The sequence below is a fragment of the Ictidomys tridecemlineatus genome, unplaced genomic scaffold, assembly GCF_052094955.1.
Source record: "Ictidomys tridecemlineatus isolate mIctTri1 unplaced genomic scaffold, mIctTri1.hap1 Scaffold_46, whole genome shotgun sequence".
NCBI lineage: Eukaryota > Metazoa > Chordata > Mammalia > Rodentia > Sciuridae > Ictidomys > Ictidomys tridecemlineatus.
In genome coordinates, this window is record NW_027522984.1 from 2,245,818 (window position 1) to 2,260,898 (window position 15,081).

Consider the following 15,081-nt stretch of genomic DNA (forward strand, 5'->3'; position numbering starts at 1 on the left):
GCTTCACAAACTATAGGCATATAGAATATCATTAAATTTTGCCAGAATGCAAAGAAGATAGAAAAATGAGAACCACAAGAGAAAATGTCACATATAAAAAAAGTTCCGTGAGCTGACCCAGATGTTAGGATTAGCAGAAAAAAAATTTAAAAAGTTTTTATAACTAATTTCAAGGAATTAAAGAAAAGCTTAATCATAATGAATAAGTAGATATGGGTGTCAACATATAAATGAAAAATTTCTTTTAAAAGAAATAAAAAGTATAGTATTTGAAATGAAAAATTCATGAAACAAATCTATCAACAGATTATATAGTGCAAAAACATCAAAAAGTTAACTTGGAGATAGACCAATAAAAATTATCTGGTCTAAAAATCAGAAAGAAAAAAATAGAGACTTGGTTACTATCATTACAAAGTGACCTAATATACATATAATTAGATTTCTAGAAGAATAGAGGCATAAATTGTACAGAAAAAATATTTAAGACAATGATGGCTAAAATTATCTCAAATTAACAAAAAAGATGTTAACAGATTTAGGAAACTCAGTGAATACTAAAGTTAGTTACAAAGCAAATCACATCTAGATGCATCAAAGTCAACTGTAAATAATCAATTAGGAGGAAAAAGGTCTTGAAGGCAATTAGAAAAAAGTGGTGTGTTACGCATAGGTAAAAATGACTAAAATGATAGCTGACTTCTTATCAGAAATGAGAGATTAAAGTTAACGGAAAGGTTTAAGGTGCTAGAAGACAAAAACTGCTAATCTAGGATAAGTACTCTTCAAAACTGAAAGTAGAATAGACATTTTCAAATAAATAAAAAGTAAGAAAATTTAATACCAATAGATCTCTACTATTAACAATGCTAAAAGAACCTCTTCAGGATAAAAGGAGATGATCCATCAGGTAGAAACAGATGCACTGTGTGTTTTAGTTCACTGTGTAATAAATTTAATGGTTTAAAATAAAAATTCTTTGTTATTTCTCCTTATTCTATGATTTGACTTTACATAACCTGATGGGTCCTTTGCTCTAGGTATTTATTAGTGCTTATGTGGTTTCCTTTAGCAGGGATTGTTTAACCAAAGGTAGAACTGACAAAATAGCTTTGTTTACATGTCTGCTAGCTCAACTGGTTGGGTCAGGCTTATCTCCTCAAATGCTTTTAGTCATTCAGTCATTCTAAAATTTTTTATTTGTTGATTAGATTTCTAGAGGATAAAAGTAGAAGGTATACACCTTCCCAAGGTGTTAGGTCTAGGATTGGCATGGCATCACTTTCACCAAAAATATATTTTGTTCATTAAAACAAGACAAAAGACCAGCCCAGACTCAGCTGGTGGGAAAATAGATATTACTTCATAATGAGAGAAGCAACATGATACAGGAATGTGGAGAATTTGGGGTAGATATTTTTAAAGACAATGCACCATAAACAGAAATGAAAAGTACTAGAAATACTAAAATGTAGGTAAATATAAAAGGCAATATGTATACATATTTATTCTTTTAATTTCTTGGAAACATGACTAAGGTAAAAAACATAGGGTATACAGCTGTAATATGTATGACGACAAAGCACAAAGGACTTGGGGAGATGTGAGAAAGTATCACAATTTAAATTATGAAAACTGTGATAAATTAAAGAATGCATTTCATAATTCCTGGAAACATTGCTAAAACAATAATGTAAAGCAATAAAGCTAAACGCTAATGGATAAATTAAATAAAATTTAATTTTTATTTAATGTAATTTTATTTAATTACATTAAATAAAAATATGAATAGAACGAAAACAAGAAATAGATAAAAATACATCATGAATAGTAAGCCAAGAAGAATGCAGAGGCTATACTAACATCAGATGAATTTAATTCAAGATAAAGAGTTTTATAAGAGATAAGAAAGACATTTCATAATACCATAATGTGTTTTTAAGAACACAGAAACATGACACCATACAACCAAACATTTATATGCCCCAAATATATGAAAGCTGACAAAACTGAAGAGACAAATCTATACTTTGAATTTTTAACACCCTTTTAACAACTGATAGTAACACTATAAAAAAATCACTAATGATACACAAGAGTCTGAACAAAACTATCAACCACCTTAATCTTATTGACATTGACTGACAATGCCCAACAACTCCAGAATATATATTTTTTTCTAGTCCTCATGGAAACTTGCAAGATAGGTTATATTCTTGGCAAAAAATTTTAAATATTGAATTTCAGTTTGTTTGCTGATCACAGTAGAAATAAATGGGGTATTCTTTAATAAAACTGGTCATTAAATAAAAGCCCTACAAATCATCAATAAACAGTGTTTTAGTTATCTATTGTTATATTTTTAAAAATTCCAAAATTTAGTGGCTTTAAAAAATAACCATTTGCCGGGAGTGGTGGTGCACACCAGTGGCTCAGGAGGCTGAGGTAGGAGGATCGAGAGTTCAAAGCCAGCCTCAGTAATGGTGAGGCACTAAGCAACTCAGTGACACCCTGTCTCTAAATAAAATACAAAATAGGGCTAGGGATGTGGCTCAGTGGTCGAGAGCCTCTGAGTTCAATCCCCACTACCAAACAAACAACCATTTTATTTCTCATAATTTTGTAAGTCAAGACTTTAACCAAGGTTCTGCTCCAGTGTCACCTAGGCTCACCCATACAGCACACGCCTGATTTAGACTACAAGGTCTGAGATGGCTTTGTATGTCCGGAACTAAGGTGCTGACTGTTGGCTTTATATAGTCTCCCTTTCCATGTGGTCTTTCATATGTCAGGGGCTTTCTTCAAATGGACTCTCCCTCCAGTAAGATAGCCTGAGATTCTTTACAGTGTGGCACAGGGTACCACAGAGAAGAAAAAATGAGTTTGTGCCTTTAAAGGATACAGTCAGTCCTTCCTCAAGTCTCAATCTTGGGTAGGATCTTGGTCCATGCATTTTGGGGGAATTTATAGTTGGATGACATTTTAATCTACATTACTATGTGAAATGTCTTTGTTTTTATGATTTCATTTTTGCTACATTGTTCCTTTTCCATACAATTAACTACAATATAGGATAATCTATTAACGATAATGTCTCTTCAATTGGTTGTGTGAAGCTTGCTCTATAATAATTTATATAGAAAGAACTTATGGGAATAATATTCTCTAAATGACAATTTCCTGATTTAAAAACATATAATTTGTAGCCAGTACAATAGTGCATGCCTATAATCCTAGCTACTCAGGAGGTTGACAAGTAGGAGAATGGTAAGTTTGAGGAGAGCCTGGGCAACTTGGTGAGACTCTGTCTCAAGAAAAATAAAAACAAAACAAACATTAATGACTGCAGATGTAGCTAAGTGGTAGAGCACTCCTCAGTTCAATCCTCAGTGCTGGGGGTTAAAAAAGGTCATTCATCACCATACTAAGACACTCCTTAGAGAAAAGTAATTGCAAGAACATTGTTCTCCTTCCTTGGGATATGTTTTTTTTTTTCCTAGATTGGAATCTAGAAAGCCTTTTGTGTGCTTTATGCTCTCATTATGGTTATGTGGCTTTTTAAATCTTGTTCATGCCATTGGATGTAATATCAGATTTTGGGGTTTTTTTAGGTGGTGCTGGGGATTGAACCCAGAGCCTTGTGCGTGTGAGGCAAGTACTCTTCCAACTAAGCTATATCCCCAGCCCCAGTGGATTTTTTTTTTTGGAGGGGAATCTCTTCTCAACACATTTTGTGCCAGATTGTACTTGAGAAAGGGAAGTGATATGTACAGCATGGAACGATATTAGTTTCTGATTTTCCCACTTTTTAAAATCTTTTTAAAAAAATTATTTATTTTTAATTCTAATTTGTTATATATGACAGCAGAACGCATTATAATTCATATTACACATATGGTACACAATTTTTCATATCTCTGGTTGTATACATAGTCACATCAGTTGTGTCTTTTTTTAAGAGAGAGAGAGAGAGAGAGAGAGAGAGGGAGGGAGGGAGGGGAGAGAGAGATTTTTAAATATTTATTTTTTAGTTCTCGGCGGACAAAATATCTTTTTTTGTATGTGTTGCTGAGCATCGAACCCGGGCTGTATGCATGCCAGGCAAGCGCGCTACTGCTTGAGCCACATCCCCAGCCCCTAGTTGTGTCTTTATATGTGTACTTAGGGTAATGATGGTAATCTCATTCCACTGTTTTTTCTATCTACTATTTAGATGTATTTGAGAACTTTAAGAAAAATCAGAAATACTCTTTCCTATTTTCATGAAAGCATGAATTTTTAGCCATATAAAATCTGTCCTGATGGGTTTTGGTTATATTTTTATACCTCATGAAAAGAGAAGAAATGTTCGCCAGGACAAGCCTCTAAACTGGAAGCTAATAGCCATGTTATCTTGTGTGCTCTCTTCTTCCACATCATCACTTAGGTTTGAGTGAGGCTAAAAACTAATGACACAAAGAACAGAAGGAAATTTTCTTGTGATTACTGTATATTGTTTAAAGACAGCAAAGAATCAACTATTTGTAGCATTTTGAAAAATCCACATATAAATTTTTACTAGACTTTAAAATTTCTTCTTTGATACTCTGGTTCTACTCAAATGGTCCACTCTCAGAGGGGAAATTCAGAGAATCCTGGGAGAGTCATTATTTGTGAAGTCATAGTTATGAACAAAATCCTTTCTTGCAAAGACTTTCAAGCTGCCTCCCTTTAGCTTTCACTCATTAGTGCTGGTTGATACCTGATGCTATTAAAAAAAATCTGATCCTTATCTCACACATCCCTCTCACAAATATTGTAGAAGTACATTGTGATCCCACTAATCTTTGTCCATGGCCATCTTTCCCAGAATTCCCCAACTGTCTCTCATTTCACAGGGTTTAATCAACCTCCTTCCATCCTATTTCATATAAAGCAATCAACATTCCTTATAAAAGCTGACAGCACTTGGGTCCACAGAACAATCCTTGTTGAGAAGAAAAAAAAGAAATTCATGACCAAATAGTAGAGAAGGCAGCCGAGTCACTTAAAAGCTAAAATTGTAATAAAAGAGAAAAGAATGATCAAGGAACCAATTAAAAGACTTCATATATTTTTCTCCTAAGAACCATCAGCCATGCTTCCGTTTGCACAGGTCGTTGGAAAGCAAAGCAAAATCCAAAGGACCACCAGGAAAAGTAACATCTTACTCCCCTAGTCCAGCTGCTGACCCCTCTCCACAATCTCTATTTGCAATGGAAATCTTACACCTTCTGGATGAGACAGAATGATGTAAACTGCTGGCCAAACAAATGGGAAGGCAGCAGCCTATTGTTAGTTCCTGGTTCACTTCCATTAACCAGTACCGGCTCAAGGGGCGGGCAACTCCATTTCCACCTTCAAAGGAGGAGTTGGGCGGGGCTAGGTTTTGCGCATGCTCCCAAGGCAGGTTTCTGGGCATGCTCACCTTACCATATAACTGTGCTTTTTAAAAAACTTGGCATTAAAGATAAAGCAACCTTACTTTATACTTAATTGTGAATGGGCTGCTCTAACTACTCCTCTTTCATATTCATTTGATATTTTTAACCATGCTTTATGTCCTCACTCTGTTTCAAAGAGGCAGCTGGAGCCCACAGGTCTAGACCCTCATCTGGGTCCTGCCAGAGGAACCATCTACCACAAAGAGAATCAAGACAGTCATCGAAGACAACATTCCAAATTTTTATCCAAGTAGAGAATCCAACAGTTAAACTGTCTGCAAAAATGTAATTTTTTTGTAGGTAGACTGAAAACACTGCAATTTTATTTTGTTCTGAAAACACTGCAATTTTATTTTGTTCTAGTAAATAAAGTCAATCTAGATGAGTACAGAAAAGGGTGGAAACTTGGTACTAAGGTAATCAAATACAACTTAAAAATATGACCACACACATCTATTTTTTCTCTCACCCGAAACAGCTAAAGGACAATACACAGATTTCTAAAAAGATATATGAGGCAATGGTAGATGAAACAGTGCACGAATTCTTTGGAAGATAAAAAGTGGATAAGAAGAGGACAACAAATTCAAAAGAGCTGTGGAACCAAAACACTGGTATCTAGCTGGGGCTGACTGCAGGAACTGAAACCCTTTCAGTTCTCCAAAAACTCAGATGCACAAGCACAGGCACCACAGTATGGAGGAACTGAGAGGATCCACACACCAAACACCAAGAGTACCACGTGCCCTCAGCTCCCTGTCTTTCCAATTTAAACCACCAATTTCACTGTAATGGTATAGGACTCGTCTTAGGATACAATGATTTTTCCAGTGAAATCTTCAAATATGACTCCCCCAGTGCAAAAGCTGGCTTGCCAACCAGTGCTGTTGGCATGAGGCCCAAAGGCCACCCACCAGTTCACAACAGAGCTGCCTGTCAGCTTTGGGGAATTTCACCAGCACGATGATCAGAGGACACCAGATGTTTCAGATAAACTGCTAATAAGAACGAGAGACTCCAAAACAAAACTTTTAAAAAGAGGAGGAAGAAGGAAAAGCAAATAGGGGAAAAGGAGATAATACAGTGGGCAGGGTAACACTTTCTAAAAAGATATAATAAATATCCTCCCTGAGATATATTTTAAAAAGCTATAATAAATGTCCTCGGGGAGGATATTATATCCTTGAAATGGGAATAGGATACGATTAAAACAACAAGCTGAGAACAAGAAAGAGTTCTTGAAGAATATAAATGTGATACTATCATAACAAATTTTAAAGATAAAACACAAGAAAAGTCCAAGAACTGTGTTCTGTAAAATAATGCCAATTGCCTAGATTTTGAATTCTCCATATATTCCATAAAAACCACACCAGTCAACAAGGATAATCAAACCACCCCTAATCTAAGCCTACCACAAAATTAGGAGTCGGGAACTACTATAAACTTCCACTTGAAGGTAAACAGAGAATGAACATCCCAAACCAGCTGAGCTCTGAAGCCCTCACTGGTCTGGGGAGGCAGACAGAGACTGCACAGGAGCAGGACAGTGGGGCTCCAGGAGTGCCAGACAGATGAAGTTCATCCTCCAGAATGAGGTCACCCCAGGATGACTGAGATTGGTAGTTCAGAGCAGTGGCTGCTTAGGAATTCAAAGGAAGGGCTGGAAGGAGACGCAGTCAGACATCTAGGGACGCTCTGCTCTCGGGTGAGAAAGGGGTAATGCAGACAGCCTTCGACAGTCTATGGCAGGGAGAAAGAGAGAAGCAATGGGAGGAAATTCAGAAGGACAAAACCAAAAGCCTCACCCAGCCCTTTCCCTACCAGTAAAGGAAGCACCCTACTGAAGCCAGTGTGCTTCTCTGTATTGATGAGAGAAAGAATTCTTTTTCGTGGCGGGGTGGGGTGGGGTGGGGAGGGAGGTACTGGAAATTGAACTCAGGGGCATGAACCACTGAGCCACATTCCCAGCCCTATTTTGTATTTAATAGAGACAGGTTCTCACTGAGTGCCTCGCTTTTGCTGAGGCTGGCTTTGAACTCATGATCCTCAGCTTCTGGAGTCACCAGGATTACAGGTGTGCACCACTGTGCCAGGCTAAAAGGAACTCTTGAATTAAGAAGCTCAGTAAGGGTGAAAGATATATATATATATAATGAAAATTACAGAACCTTAAAGAAAGAAATCAAAAAAAGACCTTAGAAGATAGAAAGATCTACCTTGCTCTTGGATAGGCAGAATTAATATTATCAAAATGACCATACTTCCAAAAGTGCTATACAGATTTAATGCAATTCCAATCAAAATCCCAATGACATTCCTCATAGAAATAGAAAAACAATCATGAAATTCATCTGGAAAAATAAGAGACCCAGAATAGCTAAAGCAATCCTTAGCAAGAAGAGTGAAGCAGGGGGCATCACTATATCAGACCTTAAACTATACTACAGAGCAACAGTAACAAAAACAGCATGGTATTGGCACCAAAACAGACTTGTAGACCAATGGTACAGAACAGAGGATACAGAGACTAACCCACAAAACTACAATTATCTTATATTAGACAAAGGTACCAAAAACATGCACTAGAGAAAAGATAGCATCTTCAACAAATTGTGCTGGGAGAACTGGAAATCCATATGCAACAAAATGAAATTAAACCCCTATCTCTCACCATGCACAAAACTCAACTCAAAATGGATCAAGGACCTGGGAATAAAACCAGAGACTCTGTGTTTAATAGAAGAAAAAGTAGACCCTAATCTCCATCATGTGGGATTAGGCTCCAACTTCCTTAATAAGACTCTTTTGGTGCCAGAATTAAAATCAAGAATCAATAAATGGGATGGACTCAAACTAAAAATTTTCTTTCTTCTCAGCAAAAGAAACAAATCTGTGAGGTGAATAGAAAGCCTACATCTTGGGAGCAAATCTTTACCCCTCACACATCAGATATAGCACTAATCTCTAGGGTATATAAAGAACCTCAAAAGCTAAACACCAAAAAAAAAACCAAATAACCCAATCAATAAATGGGCCAAGAACCTGAACAGACACTTCTCAGAAGATAATATACAATCAGTCAACAAATACATGAAAAATTGTTCATCATTACTAGCTATTAGAGAAATGCAAATCAAAACCACTCTAAGATTTCATCTCACTCGTCAGAATGGCAGCTATTATGGATACAAACCACAATAAGTGTTGGCTAGAATGTGGGAGAAAAAGGCACACTCATACACTGCTGATAGGACTGCAAATTGGTGCAGCCAATACGAAAAGCAGTATGGAGATTACTTGGAAAATTGAGAATGGAACCACCATCTGACCCAGCTATCCATCTCGTCAATCTATATCCAAAGGACTTAAAAACAGTATACTACAGGACACAGATGCATCAATGTTTACAGCAGCACAATTCACAATAGCTAAACTGTGGGACCAACCTAGATGCCCTTCAATAGATGAATGGATTAAAAACTGTGGGGTGTGTGTGTGTGTGTATGTGTGTATACACACACATACACACACACACACACACACACACAATGGAATATTACTCAGCAATAGAAGAAAATAAAATCATGGCATTTGCAGGTAAATGGATGGAGTTAGAAAAGATAATACTAAGTTAGCCAATCCCAAAAAACCAAATGCTGAATGTTTTCTTTGATATAAGGAAGGCTGATTCATAGTGGGATAGAGAGTGGGAGATGAGAGGAACAACAAGCTCTAGATAGGGCAGAGGGGTTGGAGGGGAAGGGAGGAGGCATGAGGTTATTAATGATGGTGGAATGTGATAATTATTATCCAAAGTACAGGTATGAATACAAGAACTGGGTGTGAATATACTGTGTATACAATCAGAGATATGAAAAATTGTGCTCTATATGTATAAGAATTATAATGCTTTCTGCTGTCATATATGAATAAAAAATTTTAAAAAAGGTCAGTAAAACCCTCTCACACCAGCCCATATTGACTCCCTCTTACTGATACAGGAGAACAGTCATTTTAAAAATAATCATGAGGAAAAAAAAAAACCCTTTCAAGTCTGAAATTCAAATATTTCAGAACAGAAAATGGACAAAAAGATAAATATTGGGGCTAGGGTTGTAGTTCAGTGGCAGAGTGCTTACTCAGCATGTGTGAGGCACTGGGCTCGATCCTTAGCCACCACATTAAAAAAATAAAATAAGGGCATGCTGTCTATCTTCAACTAAATATATATATATATATATATGGAGAGAGAGAGAGAGAGAGAGAGAGAGAGAGAGAGAGAAGGGAGAGACACCAAATTTGAGAAAATAAAAAGGAAGACAAAATGATCTCCTACACCTCATGGGTCTTTTTTTTTTAATATGTATATTTTTAGTTGAAGTTGGACACAATGCCTTTATTTTTACTTTTGTTTTTATGTGGTGCTGAGGATTGAACCCAGGCCCTTGCACGTGCGAGGTGAGTGCTCTACCGCTGAGCCACCACCCCAGCCCCCCACTTCATGGGTCTTAAACGACCTAAAGCACATGACATAGTAGTACTGTTGATGAACACAATAAATGTCCATAAATATCAGTTGCGATTTAAAAAACATTCTACTATTGAGAAGAGGAATCACTGTGCAAAGCACCATCATAAAGATAGGAGGTTTACCAAATAAACTCCAGAGAAGATGTCTGCGTCAAGGGAGAAAAGGTTCAAATTTAATCCTTGAGACTGACAGGACCATAAACATTAATATCATTACTTGGATTCAAAGTCCAGCTTCAAGGGAACAAGGATTATTCTGGCAGTTCTTGGACCAGGAAGCCTTAAGAATGTCATCAGATGACTACAGGGCTGGGTAGGAAAGAAAGGTCCCAGAGCAGGACACAGGACTTCCTGTGGGGACGCATCTCACTCACACCCTACCTTGAGGTGATGGAGTCACTGGCTCACCTAACCCCAACTCACTTCCTTCCTCCTGCTCTCTGATCCCTCCTCCAGCTGCAGGCAGGGCATCAGAGGCCCACTGGCTATTCTCTGTCTCTCCCAGGATGGACTCCAGGTCTCCCTCCTCCAGGGTGCTCCCCTCAGAGGACAGCAGTTTATCCAAGCCAAATTTCAGTATGTCACTCAACTTGAATGAAGAAAACGAGAGATCCAGTTAGTTCTCATGAAAACACAGATGAGGATGTATGACTTGCTAAGTGTCTAAATGATACCTGGTAATTCTTTCCCTGTGGACTTTCTTCTCTTCCATCACAAATGACACCTGCCAGGCTGTTTTGAAGTTGGATGAGGAATAAGCAGAGAGGTGATAAATGATGATCAGAGATGTTGACTTTGACAATTATTTACAATACCAAAAAAAAATTTGGGCCTCCAATTTTTTTGAGGAGTGGGGGCAGATAAAATGATTCCAGCATCTTCTATAGCACTTCTCACCAGCATTTTTTACAGGCACTTCCAGCAGTCCTGAGAGAACTCAGAGAACCTGTTGGCTACCTTCTTACCTCTCCCACTGACAAACTCTTATAAAGAGAAGGTGCCACTGAATACCTCATCTCACCATGAGCTGCCACCTGTCCTTGCCAAGCCGCTTTGCTACTACAGTGGTTTATGGGACCCACTTTGGCAAAACCATAACCACCCTCATCACCAGACCCAAAAGCCCTTTCTCAATTTCAATCTCCCTAGATAGTCCTGCGGCACTCCCCATCCTGCCCTCTTGCTCCCCCTAGGGGATATACTCAGCCTACTTCCTATGGCTACAAGAACCAGAATCTTAGATAGTGTTACCTGGCTTTCATTTGCTACTTGCAACTCTCCACCTCCCTAAGTACTATCTCTTAGGAATTCTGAACCAATTGGGATCCACATCATGGGACTTCATTTTCATTTTGCCCTTTTAGATTTGGTTAGTTATCTCTAGATTGCCTATTCTGTAACTTGGAAACTTTAGCTTGAAAATACCCGAGATGAAAACTATGACAAAAACTAAGCAAAACCATACCTGTTATATTTATATTTAACTTTGGTGTACATATATATATATATATATATATATATATATATATATATATATATATATATATATATATATATATAACCAAGCCAAATGGCTTTGGCATTTAGTACCCAAAACAGAAGAAAGCCAAGTATTTATGATGAGGCTCAGTCCATACTGGGACCCTTCCCTCTTCCACTCCTTGGACTATGTCTCCTGGCTTCCCTCGCTACTGCTCACTCACAACATGTCTTTAAGGAACTACCCATTTTTTAAATGAAAACCACTTTATTATAGTAACTAAGAGCATGTAGTTGGAAGTTAAAGAGTGCTCGGATTAGAGTCATGAATCTGATGTTTGGAAAATTTCTTAAGATGGAGGTAAAGACAACGTCTATCTCATTTTTTTGTTATTCTTCTTCTGAAACAACTGGAAAAAGTGCATGTCACACAATGCTTAGCACACAGTACGCATTCAATAAGTGTTCACCGCATCTGTATCTGTTCTCTGTTTCTGTTGTGTTCTCCTTCTAAGACAAGGAACCTGCTTTCCTTTATCAGAACTTCACTGCTCTATACTGCTTAGATTTATCAAACCAGAACCACGTCTTTTACTATTAGATTCTTTTAATAACTTAAAAAAATGTCCTGCTGTATTTTGAGACAAGGCAGTGAGTTATCACCCTTGTTCCTGGCAACCATAAATAACTCACAGTCTGGTGGGGAGGAAAGAATCAAGACAGAATCAGAGTGTGATTTCTTGCCATGGCTTGGGCAGGAAGTTCCACCGAGGTCCTCTCCACCAGCCCATAGTTTGTTCTGGCCCCAGGATCTGGTCCCATGGCAGAGTTTGTGCCTGTGCATTTCACAATGATGTGCTAGCAGCCAATATCACAGGGAAACCCCTGACTGAATGCCTGGAGCTCCCTCCACTGGGGAAGCATCTCCTCTAACTCCTGACACCTGTGCCTTCACAACAGCCCATGATGAGCTCCTCTCCCAACGTCCTGTAAAGAAGTATATTTAGACACCTACAGTGTACACGCACCTCTCTCTCAAGCTTTCACCTTCCATTTGAAATTGCCTCTTCAATAGTGTGAAAATAAAATGCACAGCCTGCCTGGCCACCATGACAGATGAGCATGCAGAAGACTCAAAACACAAAAGGCCAAAGACTCCAGTTACTCTCTAAGATAAACTAAAGTCAAGCAAACAAACAAAACCTAGGGTTCTTCTTTAGGGTTCTAGTACCCCCAAATCTGTGACCCTTTCCTGCAGGTCAGTGACTCCCTAACAAAAACAGCACCTTCCCTGTCTGCAATGCTGATGTGTAAGGATACAGATGTGAGAAAACTGCCATTTTTAGACTCATGCTTGGGCTAGTTGTAAATTTGATGATTCTGCTTGTAATACTGTGTAATTTTTTCCCTTTCATATACCTCTTGAATTTTTTTTTGATAAGCTGATCCTTTTAAAGCCTGGTTTTTCTTGCAAACTTTTCTAATTCCTTTCTTTTCTGAGTCTCCCTCTAACAATAATGTATATTGATTTTTACTACAAACTCTGTTGACTAAAGCCTACATTATCTTCATCTTTCTAATTTCTATCCCTATCTTCCTACTTTCTACTCTCATCTTTCAGGCTTAAAGGCTTAAAGCCATCTTGGAACTTGCTCTCTCTCACTGCCTGCCTCAAAAGAATAGCCAACTCCTGTCATTTCTCTGCAGTTTCCTACAGCAGACTTTCCCACAGCTACTACCTTTTCTCAGACATTTATTACTCTCTTCATGCTTGAATCATACTAGATACTAGGGGTTGATCTCTCTGCATCTAATCCCTCAGAAGGACTTGGGGTATATTATAATATAGGTTCAATTTTATCTCAAAGGCTGCTGCTAAGGAATAACTCTAAACCTCCTACCAAAAGAGAGCTCTCTAGGATATTCTAAGACAGCATTTGACTCCCATCTAATTTTTTCTTCTTCAACAAATAACTCTAGTGCTTTCATCCCTATATCCTATGGCATAATTTTGAATTCCTAATCTTGTTCACTCATCTCTGAGTATGGAATGAGTACTGTAAGTCACTACTCAAAGGGTCTGTGATTAAGGAGGAGGTATGGAACTAATCATCACTGATTAAAAAAAGGAAGAAAAAAAAGAACTTAAACAAATTCTCTCTGAGGTAACTCGTGGCACACTCATCTTTAGAAGCCATAAAGAGATTAGATCCATGATGTTCAGTTACATGCTCAAAGTCATACATCCAATAAGGGATAAGATGTGAATTTCAATCCAAGTTAGATGGTTCAAAGCTCATTCTCTTTATTCTATTTTCTCTGCCTTTAAATGCCACCCTCATTTTTAGCTTGTATGGCACCTTGCATGTAGTTAGGTACTGAGAGGGTAAGAATTAGGCCAATGAAAAAATGTGTAATTTGCAACAATGGGTGGTTAATGCTGGTCTTTTTTATTTGCATTCTCATCCACAGATAGTACTGGTTATAAATCATGAGACTCTAAAAAGAACACATTTTACCTGGAGGTCAGGATCAGCCAAAGGTTTCTGGGCTCCCAGAGTAAAATGGTCTCTTTCTATGATCGTGTTGGTGAGCTGCAGTTTGGAGGCTGCTTTCCTATAAACTATTTATTCCACAGTGTCTCGGCCAATCAGCCGGATCACTTTCACAGCCCTGTACGGGAGTCAAATGAGAGCAGTGTTAGAAGTCTGCAAAGCTGGGGAAAAAAGCATGCCAGGAAAATACACCCAAAAGGAAGCAAAACCAAATGCCACATTCAGGGAACAATGAAAAGGACACTGCTCATTGGGACCTGAGCATTTGTTAGAGAAATCTGGCCTCAAATTCTTCCTGAACTTTTCCCCAAAAGAGGAAGAGGAAGGAAGACGAAGTGACCACTATTGGGCCTTCATCTGTAGCCAGGATAACCCCTGGCAGGCATGTTACCTCAAGTCAAAGGGTAGCTGAACACAACTTTGTTTCCTCTTTGTGGTACTGGGAACCCAACCCAGGAGAGCTTTACCATGAAGTTATAATCCCAGCCTTAAAAAAAAAAAGTTTTGAGACAGGGTTTAGGTAAGTTGCAAGGTTGGCTTTAAACTTGATCTTCCTGCTTGAGTCTCCCATGCTGATAATGATTACAGGCATGTGCACCCACTGGCTTTAACTTCATTTTTAAACTGAATTAGGATCTAACGTGAGAAACATGAACTAAATAAATTCTAAGTTTCTTCTAATCATTTTGGAATTTAACTGTTCTTTTCAACAAAGTGAGTCTGAACTGATCATGGGACGACTGATCCCCCAACATGATTCTACAAGCCAGCAGCACAACGGTGTTCAAACCCAGTGGACTCTAACTCCATCGTGGCATTGTTGTCAGGACTACACGGTCCACCTTCCTCCCCAATCCACAGCTGCAAGCCAACAGAGCAGAAAGGTGCCAATGTCTAACTCACTCACTTGTTCTGGCCAATTCGGTGAGCTCTGGCAGCTGCCCGCAAGTCATTTTGAGGATTAAAATCACTGTCAGAAAAAATAACAGTATCTGCTGCTTTTAAGTTCATGCCAACTCCACCTGAAAACCATACAAAAAAGGAGCATGATC

The 15,081-nt window shown here is 38.2% G+C and overlaps 1 protein-coding gene across 11 annotated transcripts in view; it reads right to left on the reverse strand.

Moving 5' to 3' along the window:
- The window catches only part of LOC144373681 (uncharacterized), a 93,092-nt gene that overhangs the window by 51,611 nt on the left and 26,400 nt on the right, over positions 1-15,081 (reverse strand). For 2 of the 11 annotated variants that reach the window (XM_078036711.1, XM_078036714.1), the window contains exons 1-3: positions 13,994-14,101; positions 10,670-10,727; positions 10,419-10,584 (exon numbers count right to left, since the gene is read on the reverse strand). The exons of 6 other annotated variants lie outside the window; for them this stretch is intronic. In XM_078036711.1, the coding sequence (XP_077892837.1) occupies position 10,419 (1 nt within the window). In that variant the 5' untranslated portion in view covers positions 10,420-10,584; positions 10,670-10,727; positions 13,994-14,101. Of the gene's footprint in view, positions 1-10,376; positions 10,396-10,418; positions 10,585-10,669; positions 10,728-13,993; positions 14,112-15,081 lie in introns of those variants that run through there. 3 more of the 11 variants (XM_078036715.1, XM_078036712.1, XM_078036713.1) reach the window with 3 other exon arrangements.